Below are 20,948 nucleotides of genomic sequence, written 5' to 3' on the forward strand. Positions count from 1 at the left end.
AATTGGACCAACCGGACCGATTAGATAGAGCCGATCTAGGTGCGAGTCCTGCACCGTTGGATTGGATAAATCTTGTCCGTCTAATCTAGGTTACTTTAGGGGCGCTCTTTTTATAGCCGCGTCCGTGAAGATTATTGTTCCTCTAGGGTTTTGTCGCCGAGAGCGCGAGGAGAGGGGAGGAAGAGGAAAAGAGTTTGAGAGGGAGGGAGGAGAGATGGTTCAGCGACTAACCTATAGGAAGCGGCACAGCTATGCCACGAAATCGAATCAAACTAGGGTTGTGAAGACCCCAGGTAAATATCCCACCTTTGCTTCTCATTCCCTTTTTTTAGGGTTTAACCGATTCTTTCTTGATTTTGGAGATCGGTCGATCCGATATTGCCTCAATTTGTTTGGCTTTGGATCGGTCTGTAAAGAAAGCTGCAGTTTTTACTAGTTTCGACTTCTAATGGTGTAGTGTTTATGGGTTTTTATTGATCCCCAAAATTGTTTGTGTGGCATTGCGACTGTTTTCTTCCAAGGGTTTTGCTTTTATTTTGATTGGGAGAATGGATTTGATTTGAAATCGTAGGTGGGAAGCATGTGTACCAGTATACCAAGAAGAGGGCGAGCGGACCCAAATGCCCAGTAACGGGAAAGAGAATCCAAGGAGTATGTAGTCCATGCTTTCTTTTAACTCTCTCTCTTTCTCTCTCTTGATTCGTCTTCTGATTGCATTTCTTCGTAAATGCTTGTATAGTTTAGGATTTTTGTGTTGGGATGTCATTGAATGTTGCCGGAAACCATATCTATTGATTATGGCAGCTTAAGATCGTAAAATTACATAGGACAAACAAAACTCTTGGAATATAGATAGGAAAATAGACAAAATATTAATGACATGCTAATCTTATCCGTCTAACTTTGAGACGCATTGAGTACATTAGGATTAATATCAGCAATGTGATAATTGTTTATTTGACTTGCTGAATATGTATATGACTTGCAACACTAATTTCGTATATCCGAGAGCATCGAGAGATTCCAGGCAGCATAGTCACTTGTTATATTATTTGTTTTCATGCTGTATCATTTATCTTCTCATTATTATTGTCACTAGCCAGTTTCTTATATTTAGGTCAGAAAATTATGTCCTTTTACCTCATTTTTCTTAATCTTTCGGCAGAGATAGTATTTTTTTTGTCTGACCCATTTGCCACTGTAGTAGTCTAGTAGATAATTTCCAAATTGTTTTCACAGAGTTGGTCACACTGATATTAAATCATCATAATAGGAAATTATTTATGCTGCACTGTGTTAAAGTGATGTAGCTTTACCTGCATATGAAGCCTAGTTGAGTTTGTCTGATGTGAGTATCGATATGACTAATTTGCCTACCCAGTGGTTGGTTCACTAAAGAAAATATTTTCTGACATCCTGTTCTTTATTTCACACTATTAGTATTATTTTGATTTTTGCCAGGTGGCAAGTTTTTGAAATTACAAACAAAATTATGGGCTTACATTGTGAGATAGGTCCCTATAATTTGCCTCCACAAATTTGACCCGAATATATTTTAATCTTTCTTCTGAATTTATCAATTAAGTGCTATACATGACTATTTCATTGTTAATTATTTCACTGTTTGTTACTTTTATCTGAAATAACTATAACTAATAAACTGGATTTTTGCAATAATTTTTTAATAAAATTATCTTGTAAGCGTTGCGATGATGAAAGAAGGCTTCAATTCTTTGATGTTAACATTTCATATAAGTGACAGTGACTGCAGTATTGTAAGGAAATTAATGTCGGCTTGCAACTCATTGCCAATCCTAATGCCGTCATGTCATCTGGTTTGATCCTGCATTCCTTTTGATATATATATATATATTTAACATCACAGCCATTCTCAGGATTGCCCTGTTTTTTCTTGATTTACTGTAAATTTGGATGGTCTTTTACTCTTGTTTTATGTTGCATGTCTTTTGAGTCTAAATTTAGTTACTATTTTCAGATTCCTCACCTGAGGCCTACTGAATACAAGAGATCCAGATTGTCTAGAAACAGGAGGACTGTGAACCGTGCATATGGTGGAGTTCTAGCTGGAAGTGCAGTCCGAGAAAGGTCAGCAACAGGCATCTATGTCAGCAATCGTTTGCGGTGTGATTCTTTGTACTTTCTTTCATCTTGCATATTCCACCTCATTGCAGGATCATCCGAGCTTTCTTAGTTGAAGAGCAGAAGATTGTGAAGAAAGTGTTGAAGATCCAGAAAGCCAAAGAGAAGCAATCCTCGAAGAGCTAAAAACCCAGAAAAGCGAAGGGGAAGATCAATGCTTTTGACTATTATTTACTGAGGATTGTTCTTGTGGGCGTTGATGATAAATGATAGCAAAGCTCTTTTAATTGTGGTTATCAGTGTTAACTGTTGCAATTTGTGAGGGTTTTCTGTATTCTTATCGGTATGTTCTGTCGAATTCTGGGACACCTGATCCCTCTGTTGCGTTCTAATTATTTTTGCTAAACTATATCACTCTGTCAAATTATAAGCCGACAATGCTCTTTTTCATTCCTAAGTCTGCTTTATTAGGTTATGTTGCTTCTCTCTGTTTTATTTTCAACAGGTAATATATAAATGTGATGGCGTGTATCATTAAGCTTTATATAGTACTTAAATGTTGTGCATAGAATTTAGACCAAGTACAACAAATAGTGCCTCTGTCTTCTTAAGCTGCTGTTGATGGTTGATTCTTCTGGCTCAAAGCATGGGATGTTTCTTTTACCACGTCAAGCTCAGAGTTGCCTTCCATGCAAGAGCACAGGACCGGCGTCTTCTCCTTCTCCATTAGCTTCGCCTCTGCAAGGCCTTCCAGGTACTTAAACCCAGAATGGCAGGTGTACAAGTCATTCTGGATGCCTTCCTCCAGTGTTTCCAGGTGCCGCAACATCTCTTCTACTGCTTTCTTTCAAATCTCTCCCTCGGATTTCCTTATGGCGTAAGTACCAGGCACGATTATTTGTTGTTAGAATTAATTTCAAGTTTTGATATATGCTATAGCTCTGTTATTTATCAAGTTATGTATTTAAAGAGTTAATTACACCTTTTGATAGACGAAATCGGCCCAAAATCTCAACTTGGCTCTCTGGTAAGTATCTTGGTGAAGCAACTAACTAAGGTTGATCATAAATAAGTTCAAGAACTCCTAATGTGGTTCAGTAATTAATTTTTTTTTATAACTAAAATTTACTTTCTAAAAATTTAAGATTAAAAAAATGAGAATAACTGATTAAGTTTGAGGTCAGTTTTAAACAAAACAAGCCCTTAATAACTCTTGAGGTCGGCATTGTGCACCATGAAGTAGAAACCCCTCAACATTGCCCCATATAACTTCACCTTTCCTACCATTGCTAGTCTTTTTTTCCCCTGCATTAAAGTAGGAGATATTTTAAAGAGCTCATGTGATCTTTCTCGTAATTTTTACTACTACTTCTCAACGCAAGAGATTACTTCTCGCACGAAAAAGAACTACTACTCAATTTAGGAAGGTTGGGGCGAAACTTGATTGAGTAGCTTCACGTTTCGTAGAAGAAGAAAATTATAGACATTAACTGATATTTTAAGAAAAAATACTTAAAATTGTCAAGAATGGGATTCGAACCCATGCCCTTTCGGACCAGTACCTGAAACTGGCGCCTTAGACCAACTCGGCCATCTTGACGAGATTGCAACATATCATCATTCAATTTTGACAACGGCTAGATTCCAGGGTACATATTAGCGACACCACAGATCGGAGCAACCATGAGATGAATTCCCTCCTCCACTTCTTCTCCCAATCTTTGAATCCAATCCTCTTTCTCAGGCTCTTCTCCTCTCTTTCCATTATAAAAATCCCATCAAATTTTCACCTCAGAAGTAGAAAGATAGTATCTTCTTTCCGCTCATCTCACACCATCATCCATGACTACCGCACCGCCCAACTATCAACTCTCTCGTCATCACAACCCGAATCTAACAAAACCCATGTCACAAAATTACCTCTGCTCCCGTCTGACACCTTCGCCTCCAACCGCCTGGCTGATTCCTACCTCAAATCCGGCGCCGTGTTCGAGGCACTCCATCTGCTCGACGAAATTCCTCACCCAAATCTCATCTCCTGGAACCTCATGCTATCATGCTACAATAAGGAAGGACAATTCGATCGATCACTTAGAACATTCTGCAAGATGCGTTTATCGGGCTTTGAGCCCAACCAGTTCACCTACGGGAGCGTGCTCTCGGCTTGCGTCTCGTCTGAGAACCGTAAGTTTGGTGAACAGGTATATTCTCTTGTGCTAAAAAATGGGTTCTTTTCAAATGGCTATGTTTGTGCTGGAATGATAGACTTGTTTGCCAAAAGTGGTAGGCTTGATGATGCTTTGAAAGTGTCCTCAGATATTTGCTGGAATGTGGTTTGCTGGAATGCTATCATCGCTGGAGCAGTTCGGAATGAAGAGAACTTTCTTGCTCTTGAAATTTTCTGTGACATGGTAGCTGGGTTTTGTATGCCGAATGCTTTTACTTTCTCCAGTGTACTTTGCGCTTGCGCTGCAGCTGGGGAACTGGATGTTGGTAGAGGAGTTCATGCATGGGTGATCAAATGTGATTCAGGGGATGATGTCTTTGTTGGAACTGCTATTGTTGATTTATATGCAAAATGTGGTGATATGGATGCAGCTATGAAGGAATTTTGGCAGATGCCAGTTCGCAATGTGGTTTCTTGGACTGCTGCTATTTCTGGTTTTGTCCAGAAGGATAAGATTGTTGACGCCGTGGTACTTTTCAAAGAAATGATAGGTAGTGGTGTGAAGATGAACAAATGCACTCTAACTAGTGTACTGCTTGCATGTTCTAAGTTTTTAATGGCACAAGAGACTAACCAGGTACATTGCTTTACTATGAAGACGGGGTTGTACTTGGATCCTACTGTAAAAGAGGCATTGATCAACACATATGCACAAGTTGGAAATATTCAACTATCGGAGAAGGTTTTCAGAGAATCTGGTAAAGTTAAAAGCTCCGGTATTTGGTCAGCTCTGATCTCTGGTCTTGGTAATCAGAGTTTGATTAGATCAGTTGAACTCTTAAAGAAGATGCTATCTGAAGGTTCAAGACCTGATAAGAAATGTTTTTCTGTGCTTCTTAGCATTGTGGATTCTATGGAGTTTGGAAGACAAATGCATTCTTCTGTCATAAAAGATGGATCAGCTCATGATGTTCTTGTCAGCAGCGCACTCTCCACCATGTATTCCAGATGTGGTAGCATAAAAGATGGTTATAAGCTTTTTAAACAAATGAAGGAAAGAGACAGAGTTTCATGGACATCAATGATTTCTGGTTTTGCTGGATATGGTTGTTCAGTTGAGGCATTTCAGTTATTTAGAGAAATGCTTCTTGAAGACATCAAACCTGATCAGGTGGCTTTATCTGCCATTCTTGCAGCATGCGATGGTCACAGGTTTGTAATCAGAGGAAAGGAAATTCATGGGCATGCTCTTCGTGTTGGATTTGGGACTGATATTCCTATGATGAGTGCTATTGTTTCCATGTACTCCAAATGTAAAAATATACTGTCAGCAAGAAGAGTATTTGATGCAGCTTTCTGCAAAGATCAGGTCATCTGGTCATCCATGATCTCAGGGTATGCAGCAAATGGTTACAGTGAAGAGGCACTCTCTCTGTTCCAGCAAATTGGAATTGCTGGTTTCCAAATAGATAATTTTACATGCTCTTCTGTTCTTGGGGTATGTGCAAATCTATCAAAACCAGGTCTGGGCAGGCAATTACATGGACATTCAATTAAAGCAGGCACAATTGCTTATCTTTCAGTGAGTAGTGCACTAGTGACTATGTACTCAAAATGTGGTAGAATTGATGAGTCTCGCAGACTATTTGATGAAATAGAATACCCTGATTTAGTCACATGGACAGCTATGATCGATGGATATGCTCAGCATGGAAGCGGTCTTGATGCTCTGACGACCTTTAAGTTGATGAATGAACATGGAGTAAAACCAGATGCTGTAACATTAGTGAGCATTTTATCTGCCTGTAGCCATAATGGTTTGGTGAAAGAAGGATTTGTCCATTTTAATTCAATGAGAACTGTTTATGGGATTGAACCTGAGTCTCATCACTATGCCTGTATGGTTGATTTACTTGGCCGGTCAGGGAGGATTGATGAAGCTGTAAATTTTATTGATAATATGCCTATAAAACCTGATTCACTGGTCTGGAGTACATTGCTTGCTGCTTGTAGAGTGCATGGTGATGTCGAACTGGGAAGGTTTGTGATGAAGAAGGTTCTTGAGATGAAGTCTTATGATTCAGGGTCTTATATCTCTCTGTCAAACATCTCTGCAGATGTTGGGGACTGGGAGGAGGTTGTAAGGATAAGAAGATCAATGATGGACAGTGGTATGAAGAAAGAACCTGGATGGAGTATGATATGAAAGCAAAATTTCCCAGTTAATCTTTCAATCTGTTGTAGATAACCTTTTTATGCATAAACAGGCAGCTAATCTGGCTATCATCATTTCCCTTTTAACCATGAGACTTATCAGCAATAAAAGCTCAGAAAAGCATTGGTAAGAAGAAATATCCTGAACGGTGAAAACTTGAGTTTACAAGTAATGCTCTCAATCAAAAGACTATAATTGATTTCCTCAAATGAAGTATATGCAAAAGCAGTTCATGGATCTGTAGGAGCCAGATATATTAAAGAAGTAGATATCCTGAAAGGTTTTGAAGCTGCAGTAGAAATAAATTTGGTATTGCTCGATGATTGGATAAGATGCTTTCCCTATTACTAAGCTAGGTAGACATAGATCTCATGACAGCGAGAATGTAAATTTCTTTTGTTGTTTAGTTTCAGAGGGAAATATAAAGCAGAAATGACCTCGGGGATTAAATCTAGAAAGAGTCAAGTGAAGCACTAGGTTCAACTGAACTTCAATTTTAGTTAAAAAGAAGACATTGTTCAAGTCTATCACGCAATAAACTAAGACTCATTGCCAACTATTGTACTTGTTTCACACACTTCAATCTTTGACTGATATTTCAACTTACAAGAGTATGTGCATTACAGTGGTTTCTCGATTTATGATTGTACTTACTCAGATTATTCTTTTCCACATGATTTTACTCAGTTATTTTTTGGACATATGAAATATATCAAGGATTATAAATAAATACATGAACATTCAGCTGTTAATATCATTTTTTTTTCTATTTCATTGTTAACTTGCTCAGTTATTTCAGTATAGTACAAATAGTTACTGGATACTATGATGCTGCATCTGGAACTCTACGTAGAGTATGAAAATAATAAGTCGATTAAGTAATACAAACTAGTCCAAAGTACTCTTCTTTTTATCCTGTTAGCATTGCTGTTAGCTAGATGACAGTCAGTGTTCATTTGGTGAATGTACATCTTTAGAGCAACCCCTGCTAACAGCAAAGCTAACAGATGAAGGTGACAGGCTGTATGCTACATCTAATCAAGTATAACATCTGTGTGGGATAGCTTGTAGACATCTACATTTCAGTGGGGGCAAGGGAGAGAATCCCATGACTAGTTAGATTTCCACTCATTGGAAAGATTTGTTGGCAAGTTGAAGGGAAAGCTGACTATCCGCGGAGTTTCCCACTGACCGTTGTTCATAGCGCATGTATTTGCTGTCTTTGTCATGGATGTTTCTTCATTAGTACAACCTAAAATTTCATTTATCTCAACTGGCAAATCAACCATGAATGCATTAGAGTCTTGGGGTTGTCCAAAGTTGATGCTTGCAGAAGCTTTCTCAGTGTCACCAAGTATAGTGGGGGTTATATTAAGAAACATAGAAGGCATATCTGTCGTGGACATCGACAGCATTGGCATTTCGAATGATGAGAGCATGAAGCTGGTAGGTATATCTGCACTTGATACAGGAAGAAAAGATGGCCTGCCGTGATTAAGATTCGTAGGCTTGTTGGAAGAAACATCATAGGAATAACTATCAGTATTGGGATGCTGCTGCAACAAGCTCTTGCTACAGCTAAACTGAACGGCAGATGCAGGTTCTGTAATACATGAGATGCTTTCTGAACCAAACTGGGCGCACTGTGCAGTCTGTGAAACAGAGGATATGTATGATTCTTTGATCTCAGGCAATGGAGACATCCATGACTGAGATAGCGCTCTTTGTGCCATGGAACTAGTTTTCTTGAAGATCCTACAAATAGCCCAGGAGTCCTGTTTATGATGCAATAACAAGCCAGTCATGGTCAGAACAGGTCATTACCTTTATGTTAAATCTTAACACTATAACGATTGAATGAAATGCTTACATTGGCTGGAATATTTTTGTCTAAAGGCCTTCTAGGAAGCGATGAATCGGTGAGGGATGGCAGCCTGAACTCGTGCATCATCCAGTCAGTTTTTATCCCTTTAGCAGCTCTGCCTTTGTAGAAGACAAGAGACTTCTTCAGGCCTATGCACCTGGTTCCTTCAGACGAGTAGATAGGTCTGTCTGTTCCTGTGGCTTTCCAAAATCCAGCCCTTGTCACTCTGTTTGGTCTTGCACTGTTTCGATATTTTCGGTCCCTTGGGCAGTAGAAGTACCATTCCTTCTCTCCGGTGGACGCCATCTCTTCTCGTTAGAAAGATGATACAGTCAGATGTTTTGTATTATTAAATTTTTTTTTCAGAGTAAATGTAAGATGTTTTGTATTTAACTGGAGCAGAGAACAAGACTATTATTTGTAACTCGGTCTATATTATCATGACAATTTCGAAGAGAAAGATCACTTTCTCCCCTTTCCTAGATATGTTGATGAGACCTATATTTCATGGACTTGTCCTTATAATGGTTCTACAAAGAATTTAGACACTATGGTTTACATACGTAGTTGTGGAATGAACAAAGCAATATATTAAACTGAATTTACTTGAACTTCGAAAGATAACCCGAAAACTCTCATCTAACTTTGGAAAATGAGAGCTAAAGCCATTGAAAGGGAGTCATTCTCACAACAATGAAACCACGAAGGTGCACGTAAAGAGGTGCATGCAGCAATTTGCTATGTCAAAATGGAAAAAGGAAAAAGAAACCTAACTATTTATTTTTTCTCCTCCTCTTACAATGACAGTAGGCAGTAATGAGAAAGATAAGTAGCTTACTTGGAAGATCCCATGGGTCATACTTGTAGATTTCCAGTTCCCTGATGAGCTCAATAGAAAGAGGTTTCTGCTGAATCTTTCTCTTCAAATAAAAACCAATCAGCTCTTCATCTGTAGGATGAAATCTGAAACCTGGCAACATAACTTCATCTGACTTATCCATATCACTTCTCTCATCCATACCTTTGATTTTGTCTAATGCTACCAGTTACTTAGAGATGAAGACTAAGAAAACACTCTTCTGAACTAATAGTATGTCAGAATATATTCAGTATCAGATTAACACATTTTAAGGACTTCCCTCAAACCTAACAAGAATCCAAATATCTATATCAAGAGCTAAAGAAACCCCAAACTCCCACTTAACTACAACTCATTTGTTTCAATGCCAGAGCTTCATGCACTCTTTATAAACAAAAATCCAGCTGCTTAAAAGGACTAAATAAGGTGCCAAGTCATAAGAGATGTTAATGAATAAAGTACTCCTTTGAGTTCTCCCCCTCTTTGAACCTATTTTGGTTTCTTTAATCCAAGGATGAGGATCACAAAAGAATACAAGCTTTGCAGCATGTGGGGATTGTCAATCCTTTTCTTTTCACACTTATAGTATTCATCTAATGGAGTTCACACATATCCTTTAATGCATACCAAGAGAAAGCCTACCTTCTAGACAAGTATTATTATAATGTTAAACTATGTTATAATCCCATCACTCTCTGCAAATTCTTCTGTTATCCCTTTAATTTATATCTATCTATTCCTTCCAGTTTCTCTCCTGATCCAAAAATTTCATACCTGCCCTCAGCTTGTCGTTGCATATAAATGAAGAGAAGATTAAAATTAAAAGCAAACAAACATTTGCTTATTTTGTTTCAAGGTTTTAATGAATTCAAGTCTTGGCATCAAGCTGAGATTAAATTTGGGTAATAATTTGGAGTCGTTGGGTAGGACTTATCACCAGTAACATCACCCTTCCTTCCCTGGCGTGCAACTTACTGCTAAGTTCTATAGGAAGATTCTGAGTTTAAACACTATCTTTTATGAAATTAAAAAGATTAGAATTTTGTACTCACTCATTTGTCACACTTGTGTTGGTCTATTTCTATGGGCTTACTAGATGCACATCTTTGGTGACTATATCATTAGTTCATGCAATCAAAAATAGAGTTCTAATTGATTGAATTCATTACTCAAAAAAGAGAAAAACTTTGGCCATCAACAAGAAACTTGAGACATTGATGCGATAATCCTGCATGGGTAACAGTGTGTCTTCTAATCAACTAAGACAAAGTTTTGGCCGTGTGAGAAAATATTACAAGAGCCGTGTCTGCTAAAAACCCAACAAGAAATAAACCTTCTAATTAATGGGGATTGGGGGGAAGTTAGATTCAGGTCAAATCCAAAGCTTTGGGACACCAAATCTAGCGAGGTTTCCGAAAACGTGGCCCTCGGTTGGACCCAATCTTGTCTGGTTCCTTTGACCTAGGTTGCATTGCATCCCAAACTCTCAAACAGGCCCAAACGTGTAAACAAAGTTATTAAAAAAAAAAAAAAACTTGGTCAAACCCTTCAAACCTAAGTTTCTCTCTCTCTCTCTCTCTTGGTATGTGGGATTCTAAGTGTGCCCAATGGAGCAAATCCACATTTAATTCCTTCGTTGCTTTATCTCTAATCAACTCCATTAATGGATGAGTGGATTGTTTACAGCCGACATGGGGTTAAAAAGATATTAAGGACGTTTCGGATTTGGAGCCTGACTTAATTAAGGATTAGTGGTAGTAGGTTTTTTTGCTTGATCGAATCTAACTAGCTTGTTGTTAACTTAGTCAATGTGAGTTAATTAAGACCACTTCATATAACTAATTGGCTAGTTAAGTGAAATCCGCGGATCAAGTAAACTTAAACAAACTTGACGAATGCTGACCCAAAACCAAATGTATACACTCCTTAATTTATTTTATTTTATTTGTTTCTTTTTGATGTAGTAGGATTGAAAAAAATAATTAATATTTTAAGCTAAGCTTGAATAAAGCTCAGCTCGATTAAGCTCGGCTCAGTTACACTCTTAATATTGAAGTCAAGTAGACTAATGTCTCGCTAAATAAAATTTGACCTTGAAATGTTTTAACTTCAAACTTCATAATCCCACCAATAAAGCTCAAATTAGATACTAAACTAACATTCCATTTATTTGGAGTAGTGATGGTAATTGGTAACACAACCGAAGGTCGCAGTTTAATGCGTAAATGCTTCCAATTCACTCAAGCATATCTTGGATTTATTAGCGGTTGAAACCGATTACTTAATGCATGATCACTTGTTTTCTTCTCTAATCATTTCCAAGATGAGACCACCAACCAAAACATCAACTAGTAATTTATGAGGTTTGAAAGGGGAATCGAAGACATCTTGATGTGATCATCGTATACATATTCCAAGCATAAAAATTAAAAACATAGAGAGTGCAAACTGATCTCTAGTTGTTGCTGAGATAGTGGTAGGAAAACTACTCATGAAAGAGATGGGCCAAAAGGAGAATTAGTGGTTTCATTGACAGGTTCTGGATTTATACGGCTGTTAGGTGTAATAAAAGAGGAAGAATCTGAAAACCATTAAATTGCCAATCTGTGTATGATCATATGCATCTGTGTAATGTTTTAATTACTTTGAAACAACTATCAGTTTGATAGGTATTGATAGGTATTGATAGGTAGATTTTCTTGCTTAGGACAAATGACATGAAAGTGATTTGTTGCATAATTACTCTCTCTCATTTCAACCTAGTTCAATCTTAAACTCTTAATCCCCAGTGGAGAGACAAAATAACTTTAACAATTACAATTTGATCTGGACCACAGAGAAATTTAAGTCTTTAGTACAAGGAGGTAAATTTAAATCGAGCTAAAAGAACATTGAAGTAGGCTGTAATTTGCCATATATATATATATATATATATATATATATATTCAGATAGAAGTGATAGCTTTAGAATAGTGTGGAGTAATCTCTCTCAAGATTCGATGATCCTTTTTTTATATAAAGAATAGTACAATAATCAAGTTCATATGTTGTCACTTTATACATCTTAAATTGATAGCCAATATATCCAACTGTTTCGCCAAAAACTATACATTAAAGATAATCTCAAGAGAAAATTTGAAAGTTTTGACAAAAAGCCAGGTTTTAACGACAATTGAAATCTGAGCTTGAAATATCCTTCAATATGCCTGCAGCAGCTCTTTAATATCATACCCTTGGAGCTGTAAAAACAATATAAAGAATGGTGAGAATGTAATATCTACTTCATAAGCTTCAGTTACATAAATCTTGTAAGATATTCTGAAGATAATGGTGAAGTAATGTCCCGTAGCCTGATGGATATTCTGATAAATATTATCTGTAAGGCGAGAGACAAAATTAGTTTACCTGAAGAACCGTGAGCAACAAGATCACACCTGAGTTCCAAAATGCATGTATTGTAATTGGTGTGAGAAGATTACGAGTTTGAGCATATGAAAGCCCCAATGCAGCACCTGTTTTGAAGCAACAAGGAAGAACAATATGCTTAGCATGAGGATGTTAAATTATATTACCACAAGAACTTCATTAAGCATAACGATAAATGCTTGCTACTAGAAAGGCATAGACATCAATAAATTCATGACCTACAATGTACTCTATCTTATACATGATTGAGACCTCGGTCTGTCTCTCGTGTTAAGCGTTCAACTAAGCTACTACAATATGTAAAGTTACTAGTAAGATAGGAAACTCTAGTTAGCCTCATTAGATATGTGAGCTCAGGCCAGATAATAGAAATACTGTCTAGTCTTATCAGACATAATTCAGCAAAGCCAATGACCTTATCCAAGATTTACTAGAAGAAAGAAAAAAGCCAAGAAATACAGAACTCAGATTGATAACAATGATATAACTATCAGTAGATTCCTAACTTTGTAGAAAACTACAGATAGATAGCATCATAGCAACACGTCATTGAAAGAACAGCTTTATCATAAGCATCTCTGACGGACATCTAGCGATTCTGAAGAATGGCCAAAAATATTCAACACAGAGGTAAGGCAAGTACAATGATCAGCAAAAACATGTAGCAATCTTTAAAGTAATCAATGGGATCTTAGCTTTGTACAGCCACCACCACCGAGCCATTAGTTCCAACTAATTTCATTCAGCAGACCATAACTTAGTATTGACATTTCTTTGACACACTTACCTAGAACAAACAGCTGGGGAAATTCTCCAGGGGTAAGATGAGCAAGGGCAAATACTGCAGCGCTGACAAGCACAGAAACTGGTGTGGGAAACCTGCAATAGAAAAATGAGAATCATTAGATGGCACAGAACGTGAGAATGGTTGGACATATAATGGAATGCTACAAACAGAGACTGAAAAGCAGCACACAAAATTTTTTTGTAAAAGAAGAATCCTTCATAGTGGTAAAATATTACAACAGTTTAAGCTAATATACCACAAATATTTCCGTAGATATGTATACTGATAATAACAGGAACAGCCAAGCATCTGCAATATGAAACTTACCATTTGGTCAAAGACGCCATTAGGAACCCCCGAAACACGGTCTCCTCAAGAACTGGTGCCAAAACTCCAGTAATGCCCACTAAACAGGCGGTGCTACCATAAGGAAAATAAAATCACACAGAAAATCAATCATTTTGCTTGCTATATATATAATGACACTCATTCATATCCACCAGAAAGCTAGAGAGTCAATAGTTCAATACCTGATACTTGAAGAGCCAATCAATGGCAATAAACGGATTAGTGCATCAGTCTGGAACAAAGCATGAAAGAAATCATATTAGACATAATGAAAATCAGATTATACTAGCTACTGATGTTTACAGTGAACATCCATATTAGATCTTAAATATCCCAAGGTCCTCCTAAGAGAGAAGTAATTATATCGAAAAAGTATACAATAACAATGCAATAGTTGTCAGGTAATTCTTCAAGCTAGCCAGATAATTCATGCTTCTAGATCGAGTTTATCACCCTTTCACATATTCCTCCATAAATTTCTCTAATAACAACTTAAGTCATCCAGTTAATTAATCCTGATTAATCTTTACCAAGGTCAAATATGATGTTCAATTGTTCATATTACATCAAATGGTTCTCACTCTCAACTCGTTGAACTTTAAGAAGTTCTCCAATGTAGTCATCACTCATCAGTCTTGTAATATGAACCACACATCTATCAAAATTTTATCCTTGAATGTATCATTCACCAGTATTAACTATCAAAAACTAAGGAAATATTTATTTTGAAAGCTGAGATGGACGGTACCATGCATATCCACAAAAACAAAAAAAAACATCTTTTTGCTTGTCAATATGAATGTAATAGAGGATAGTGTACAAGAATCTATATGACATAAACGAAAATAATAATTCACAACGTACAAATTAAAATTAAATCATTGTAAAAAATATGATGCTAATAAAAAGTTTATGCTTGAATGCGCAGAGAATTCGTAACCTCTCTCTGTGGAGTTTCACCATTTACAGAGGTCAAGACAACTCCTGCTAAGGCAATGGCAATTAGAGCACCAACGAGACCAATTGCTGCCCATAGAAGCCAACCATTTTGTAGCTTGAATGGTTCCTTCAGATCTGAAAGATATCACTGATGTACAGTTATTAAATTTTCCTGGTCATTTTCAAATGCTCTTTCGGACCTTCCTTGAAACAATCAATGTGAAAAATATGTCATTGTACTGTAGAGTACCAACAGAAAGGGAAAAGTAAACATTAGTGCAAAATGTGGATAAGATTTAGTTCTTCATGGAATATTTACTCTCTCCATTAAATGTCCAGAAAAGATTTGAACATTAAGCAAAAACTTTCCAATTTCATGACAGGATTAGCTGTTGCCAGTTGCAGCTTTCAGAAAATCATATAAACTTTGAAATAGCCAAAAGATTGAGTGTGTACCGTAGCAAAATAAATCATCTGGAAATGGCTGATACGTGTTGGTGATGCCATAGATAACTCCTAAGACAACTGCTGTCACGGTACTGTACAAGTAGCCGACATAGAATATGCAAATAAGGATTTCTTAAACTCAACAATTATGATGATTGAAGATCATCCAGCTACATAGCTAACATAAGTAAAAATAAACAAGCCAGTTTTTCATCTAATAAGGATAAGGAGATTAGTTCATACAATTGTCCAGCAAAGAGTATTTCTGCCTTCTCGTCTAGAGTGACATCACCACCCTGGAACCCTAGATATGGCAATACTGATGCCTCAACCAATCCTGTCAGAACAAAGCTGTCTGAAGAACATTTAGTCTGATGCAAAATATAACTCTCCAATTGGTAAAAAACATATGAACTGTATATCTTGATGGTACTTCTGATTATAACTGTAACACCATAAAAGATTATGCTTGCAATTCTTTCTCGAGAAACTAAGTAATTTCGGAATAGCCTCTCCTTACTTGAAGCTAAGGCCAACAAGGATAACCATGTAAACACTTTAAAGGACTGAAACTTATTTCACCCAGTATGCAACAAGTACATGTGTATACAAACAAATTTATAATGTTTTCACTAGTGACACATGAGATTATCATAACAATATACTGTGACACATGGCTTCTTTCTTTTCTCACAGATTAAACTGGTGTATTATGGAAAAATACCTTATCCCACATGCTGCCATGGTAAGTACAACAGTTTGCCACTTCCAAGGTACATTCCACCGCTGAAGAATGGGCCACTCCACACCAAGGCTCTGTGTAAGGCATAACAGTGCTTCAAGTTCAAAGAGCTATTCATATCCAAAATAATAGGATGACGATACTCCAAATGCTCCAGAAGTATATTTTAATCCTTGTCAAAAAGTATAATATTGATCCATTAAATTTCCATAATTGCCATAGAGAAACAGGGACCAATGGCATAGATCAAGACATCAAGTGCTTTTCAGTTGAGTCGAGCAGAACAACAAGATCACGAATACCATAGTCGACCTAATCCCAAAGAAAACCAGGTAACTCATACGTCACCTGGTGAGACCATAAGCAGACCCAGTAAATCATGATTATTCTAGATGACTTCAGTGTAGACCATCACCCAACCTACACTTGCAAGTCTAATGCTATATTTTTAGTCTACAATCTTATATACTTATCATTCCTCACAGTTAAACCAACTAGAACGGTGAATTATAATGGAGATGAAAACATAAAAGTTCTACGACCAATTTACTACAATATTACAACTATAAGTACAAAAATCCACCTGCAAATAAAAAATATTTCGCGAAAAGATCAGCAATTTTCTAAGAAACAGAAAAAATGATAATTTTACGATCAATTAAAGAAAACGAAAGGACTAAAAAAGAGTAAAAACTGAAACTTTCGAGGCCACCTTCTCTGGAGAAGCAGTTTTCAGCTTCTCCTTCGCGTCATAGAAGCATGTGAAGGCGCTTCTCCTCCCCTTCCCGTACAAGACCGATAGTGGTTCACTGGGTTCGTGGAAAAGATGGATGGGAACGGGAAACGCCGCTCTCCTCGGAAGAAAGCCATTGGCTCTCGACGCGCCGAGCTTGGGAAGCGCCGAGAGAGACGTCGGCAGAGGAGGAGGAGGTCGAAGGAAAAAGATCGAAGAAGCCATTGATAAGGAAAAGGGAGCTGGAAGAGATAAGGTGGGAGAAATAATAAGTGGACTTCGTATAAATGGGTTGGTTTAGACGACTTGTAAGCTAGTAATAATATAATTGTTCAAATATCTCAGCATTTTCTTTTTATGAGCTAAACTACAAACTCTATTTTTTCAATCTTTGCAAGAAAATACAATAACTTTCTAATAATTAAATACATCTCAAAAATCTGAAAACTTTTGTAAATAAGTCACAATTATTCGATGATCTTAGATATATTCTTTTATTCTTTTGAGAAGCAAAAAGTATTACACAGCAAGGAAAGGCGACTTCCTTATCTTTAGTAGTATAATACATCTGAGGTTTCAAGTGTTCAATCTTTATAAATTACATCCTCTGAGAACTTGGGTGTATAAATATCTTGGTTTCCATACTTGCACTCCTTCATCTGGACAACTGCATTCGTCCGAAGTAAATCACGAAATGCAAGATTACTCGTGATTGAAGTAAAAAGACTGCATTCATAGCTGAGCTTGAGAGACATCATCAAGATTCTTGCGACAATTTTGTTTCAGGACTCTGGATCTCTAGCACTATCACCAATAAAGATAATAGACGTGTGTACATTAGAACAAACCAACAAAATTTTCATAAGAGCTAATATACTTCCGTATACGTTAAACTTACAAAATTCATGAGGAGTTCCTGCAGATACTGGTGATAAATTTTCTTTCAGCTGAAAGAAAGGATGCTGCGAGTACGTGTTCGCCACCTTTGCCAGAGGCAAAGAGCATGGGGAGCCTGCAAGATAAGAACAGGATGTAGGGATTAAACAAGCAAATAATTGACCTTCAGATTCAAAAGAAAAAAAATCCCATCTCAAGGTGAAAAATGTTGAGAACTTCCTTTCTCCCAAAGTCGGCATTGGCATTTTACAATCTCAAGGCAAGACCAATGGCTCTAAAGATGTTAAATGCTGTGTTTTCGAAATTTTAACATAAACTTTGTAGTCCAACTCGATTTTATATCTCTCAACTTGCTCATCATATTAATAATGGAGTCTGCTTTACAAGTAAGAATGCATAGAAGCACATGAAGCTTCGAGAGAAATTTATTCTCTATCATCCACTCTTGCATGCACATGAATGCTCTGGAGAAGGATGTTTACCTTCAGTTTGATAGATTTTGAAAGTTTTGTGGGTGCAGATGTTGGAGATATCCTGAATATGATGCATCATAATCTTAGCAGCATTTCACACGTCGACGCTTTTTCAAAAGCTTTTTATCTCGAATTCCATCATAAAGAAGTTCATAAGCATGATAGGTAATATGACTTTTCTTTAACAACTCCTCTACAAGGATCTTAGGTGCCGCTATTTCCTTCTTATCAGCACTTAATATGGTATGAACTACCTCAGGAACTACATCTTTGCTCACCATAATATGAATTAAACCGACGGCTTCATCAACTCTGTCGTTCCCTACAAGGCAGTTAATTACTCGCCCAAAAGTTGTCATTGTTGGAATAAACCCCTGATTAATCATGACCATAAGAAATTCATATGCACGATCAACTTTTCCAGTCTTGCAGAAGCCATCAATCAAGACACGGTACGTATATGCATCTGGAGAGCAGCCCTTGCTTATCATTTCACTGAAAATCTTTTGTGCCATATGAAGATTCAACTTGCTAGAGTACGCACTGATCATAATATTAAATGTATCAGTTGTAGCAGAGACTTTCTCCTGGTCCAACTTCTGTAGCAACTCATATGCTTCCTCAAGATCACTATTCCTACAAAATCCATGAAGTAATGTGTTCAAACTAACAATATCAGGAGTCAATCCTTCATTTGCCATCTTCACAAGCAAATCAGAAGCCTCTGCCACCTTGCCGGCCTTGCAGAGGTTATCCATCAGTATGTTGTATGTGATAATATTTGGTCGACATCCCTTTGAAACCATATCTTTGAACATTTCCATGACATCACCAGTCTTCCCAGCCTTGCAGAGCCCATTCAATACAGAATTATAAGTGATGGCATCAGGTGTCACACCATGGGTCCACATCCTATCAACAACCTGTAAAGCATTATCCAGCTTTAATTTCTTGCAATAACCATCTATCAATGTATTGAAGGTAAAAATATCTGGAAGATGGCCTTTTATAATTGCATCGTTCAAAACAACATTTGCATCAGAAACATTACCCATCTTGCATAACCCATTTATTATGATGTTATATGTCCAAATATCTGGGCTGCAACCATTTTCTGACATCTCATTCATCAGCTCCAAAGCTTGCAAGATAAGGCCTTGTCGCGAGAGCCCCTTTATAAGTGCATTATAGATAATAATATCAGGTTCCAAACCCTTACACAAAGCCTCATTAAATACTTCCTCTGCCCGTGCAATGTCACCTTCTTCACATAAACCATTTATCAGTGAGCAATATGTTACTCGATCAGGCACAAATCCTTTGAAAACTGCATCTTTTAAAAGTCTAAAGGCATCTTGTACCAAACCCGTTTTACAGTAACCATCTATAATTGTATTATATGTAAAATCATCAGGACTGCAGCCTTCATTTGCCATTCTGTGGAGGAACTCCTCAGCTTCCACTATTTTAGAGTGCTTACAGAGGCCATATATAAGGGTATTATAAGTGATAACATCAGGAGCTAGACCCTTGCACATATGTTCTAGCAAAGAGATTGCTTCCAATAATTTGCTTCCCTTGCAAAGCCCCTGAATAAAAATATTATATGTGAACAGATTGAGTGTAGTGCCCCTCTTCATGACCTTCGCAAGAAGCTTGCTGCTTTCTGATATATCTCCTTCCTTACAGAGTATATGCACAACCTTATTAAACGTAACAACATCAGGGAGAACTTCCATTGTAAGCATCTCATCAAACAGACTGCATGCTTCTGTTTGATAACCCTCCTCATATAGACCAGTAACAACTGTGCAATATACAACTGCATTAACATAATAACCCCTCTGTGGCATGCTTCTGAGAAGCCTAAGTGCTGCATGTGGTCTCCTTGTTCTGCAAAAGGATTTAATCCTGACTGCAAAGGTGTGTACATCAGGAACAATTCCCTTATCCAGCATCCTTAGGTACACTTTGTGGGCTTGATCAAAGTATTTGTATTCAACCAAGATGTTCATGATCACATTGTAAGATATAACAGTTGGCTCACACCCATAAAAGTCCATTCTCTCGAAGACATCCACGGCCTCTTGAAGTCTTCCTCGTCTACCATAACTTCTCATTGCACCTACATACACTCCTTCAAGTAAGGAATGCTCAACATTCATCCTCATATCTGCAATAACACTTTCCATCGCCTTAAACTCGCCATGAAGTCCAAGTTTCTCAACCATACACTTGTAAGTTAATAAGGTGTGCTTAAATCCATCGTCCTTCGAGGCTGACTTAAACATCTCAAGAGCCCTAAGTGGATCCTTTTGGTATCTTATGACAGCCAACACATGCTTAGGAAGCAATGCTCGGCTCATCACAGTGCTACTAGCTATTAGTTAACTCCTTTCGTACTCAATTTGGCCAAATTGAATAAACAATCTATCAAACATCCAAAATCCTGCAATACCACAGCGATTTTAGGGGAGTTTAAGCATATAAGCATCACTTTACCTAAGCAAAAACATACAAAGATGTTTATTAGATAGCAGTAAAACAACACTTTACAATTATTTTGGCCTCTACGAGGAAAGAGGAGGAATTTTTTTTTTTGCCTTTGATTGCTGAAAGATACAAATTTGACAAGAAAACAAAAGAAAAGGCTTTACCGTTGCAACTCTCTCTTCCCAACAACGAAGGAAATAAAAAGGATGAGATAAACTCTGGGGAGACTAAATCTTGAGAAAGAGAGAAATTTTGAGAATTTCTTTCCTTGGGTCGAATAGATGCTTACCTCTCTTTGAACTCAGAGCTCCCATGGCCTCTTGGCCATCCTCTAACTATTCGCCGGAGGAGGAAGAGAGTCGAATCACCGAAACCATATCAGGCCATCTCGACCGTCTGATCACGTACATTAATCCGGAGCGTGTGATTCACGTGACTGGATACAGTCCTTGATGGAC

At 37.4% G+C, this 20,948-nt stretch overlaps 5 protein-coding genes and 1 non-coding gene across 9 annotated transcripts; 2 read left to right on the forward strand and 4 right to left on the reverse strand.

Moving 5' to 3' along the window:
- Positions 1–102: 102 nt before the first annotated feature.
- On the forward strand, positions 103–2,557 carry LOC140784278 (large ribosomal subunit protein eL34). The gene is made up of 4 exons (XM_073131576.1): positions 103–293; positions 572–651; positions 1,997–2,106; positions 2,193–2,557. The coding sequence occupies exons 1-4, from the start codon at positions 215–217 to the stop codon at positions 2,284–2,286; spliced, it is 363 nt and encodes a 120-aa protein (XP_072987677.1). The 5' UTR covers positions 103–214; the 3' UTR covers positions 2,287–2,557.
- Positions 2,558–3,619: 1,062 nt separating this feature from the next.
- On the reverse strand, positions 3,620–3,700 carry TRNAL-CAG (transfer RNA leucine (anticodon CAG)). Its single transcript has one exon. It is a non-coding gene; the product is annotated as a tRNA-Leu (tRNA).
- Positions 3,701–3,712: 12 nt separating this feature from the next.
- Positions 3,713–8,832, forward strand: LOC140784250 (pentatricopeptide repeat-containing protein At1g74600, chloroplastic). 3 transcript variants are annotated; one of them, XM_073131539.1, is made up of 2 exons: positions 3,713–8,298; positions 8,379–8,832. In XM_073131539.1, the coding sequence occupies exon 1, from the start codon at positions 3,789–3,791 to the stop codon at positions 6,471–6,473; it is 2,685 nt and encodes an 894-aa protein (XP_072987640.1). In that variant the 5' UTR covers positions 3,713–3,788; the 3' UTR covers positions 6,474–8,298; positions 8,379–8,832. The 3 variants fall into 3 exon arrangements, with proteins under 3 accessions (XP_072987640.1, XP_072987647.1, XP_072987655.1); XM_073131546.1 differs by having other exon boundaries at positions 3,713–8,288; XM_073131554.1 differs by having other exon boundaries at positions 4,165–4,301; positions 4,417–8,832.
- Positions 7,315–9,621, reverse strand: LOC140784267 (protein FEZ-like). The gene is made up of 3 exons (XM_073131566.1): positions 9,185–9,621; positions 8,353–8,654; positions 7,315–8,257 (listed from the first exon to the last, which is right to left on the reverse strand). Exons 1-3 carry the CDS (start codon positions 9,363–9,365, stop codon positions 7,595–7,597), a joined length of 1,146 nt encoding a protein of 381 aa, XP_072987667.1. The 5' UTR covers positions 9,366–9,621; the 3' UTR covers positions 7,315–7,594.
- A 2,559-nt stretch (positions 9,622–12,180) lies between these two features.
- Positions 12,181–16,925, reverse strand: LOC140780281 (uncharacterized). The gene is made up of 10 exons (XM_073125711.1): positions 16,607–16,925; positions 15,877–15,968; positions 15,396–15,503; positions 15,162–15,244; positions 14,707–14,840; positions 13,949–13,998; positions 13,746–13,838; positions 13,419–13,510; positions 12,611–12,717; positions 12,181–12,444 (listed from the first exon to the last, which is right to left on the reverse strand). The coding sequence occupies exons 1-10, from the start codon at positions 16,850–16,852 to the stop codon at positions 12,403–12,405; spliced, it is 1,047 nt and encodes a 348-aa protein (XP_072981812.1). The 5' UTR covers positions 16,853–16,925; the 3' UTR covers positions 12,181–12,402.
- Positions 16,926–17,094: 169 nt separating this feature from the next.
- On the reverse strand, positions 17,095–20,892 carry LOC140780280 (uncharacterized). Of its 2 annotated transcripts, none has more exons than XM_073125708.1 (4): positions 20,780–20,892; positions 18,007–20,446; positions 17,526–17,639; positions 17,095–17,431 (listed from the first exon to the last, which is right to left on the reverse strand). In XM_073125708.1, exon 2 carries the CDS (start codon positions 20,361–20,363, stop codon positions 18,081–18,083), a length of 2,283 nt encoding a protein of 760 aa, XP_072981809.1. In that variant the 5' UTR covers positions 20,364–20,446; positions 20,780–20,892; the 3' UTR covers positions 17,095–17,431; positions 17,526–17,639; positions 18,007–18,080. The 2 variants fall into 2 exon arrangements, with proteins under 2 accessions (XP_072981809.1, XP_072981810.1); XM_073125709.1 differs by lacking the exon at positions 20,780–20,892 and adding an exon at positions 20,655–20,777.
- Between the last annotated feature and the right edge of the window lie 56 nt (positions 20,893–20,948).

This window comes from Typha latifolia, chromosome 1, assembly GCF_019914945.1.
Source record: "Typha latifolia isolate L0001 chromosome 1, TyphaL0001v2, whole genome shotgun sequence".
Classification (NCBI taxonomy): Eukaryota; Viridiplantae; Streptophyta; class Magnoliopsida; order Poales; family Typhaceae; genus Typha; species Typha latifolia.

Coding starts and splice junctions, on each gene's coding strand:
- LOC140784278 (XM_073131576.1), top strand. CDS start 215: ATGGTTCAGCGACTAACCTATAGGAAGCGGCACAGCTATGCCACGAAA. Junction 294..571: donor TAGGGTTGTGAAGACCCCAG/GTAAATATCCCA, acceptor TTGAAATCGTAG/GTGGGAAGCATGTGTACCAG. Junction 2,107..2,192: donor GGAAGTGCAGTCCGAGAAAG/GTCAGCAACAGG, acceptor ACCTCATTGCAG/GATCATCCGAGCTTTCTTAG.
- LOC140784250 (XM_073131539.1), top strand. CDS start 3,789: ATGAATTCCCTCCTCCACTTCTTCTCCCAATCTTTGAATCCAATCCTC.
- LOC140784267 (XM_073131566.1), bottom strand. CDS start 9,365: ATGGATGAGAGAAGTGATATGGATAAGTCAGATGAAGTTATGTTGCCA. Junction 8,655..9,184: donor TGACCCATGGGATCTTCCAA/GTAAGCTACTTA, acceptor TCTAACGAGAAG/AGATGGCGTCCACCGGAGAG. Junction 8,258..8,352: donor ACAAAAATATTCCAGCCAAT/GTAAGCATTTCA, acceptor CATCATAAACAG/GACTCCTGGGCTATTTGTAG.
- LOC140780281 (XM_073125711.1), bottom strand. CDS start 16,852: ATGGCTTCTTCGATCTTTTTCCTTCGACCTCCTCCTCCTCTGCCGACG. Junction 15,245..15,395: donor ATACTCTTTGCTGGACAATT/GTATGAACTAAT, acceptor CTACTTGTACAG/TACCGTGACAGCAGTTGTCT. Junction 12,718..13,418: donor TCCCCAGCTGTTTGTTCTAG/GTAAGTGTGTCA, acceptor GCTTCAAAACAG/GTGCTGCATTGGGGCTTTCA.
- LOC140780280 (XM_073125708.1), bottom strand. CDS start 20,363: ATGAGCCGAGCATTGCTTCCTAAGCATGTGTTGGCTGTCATAAGATAC.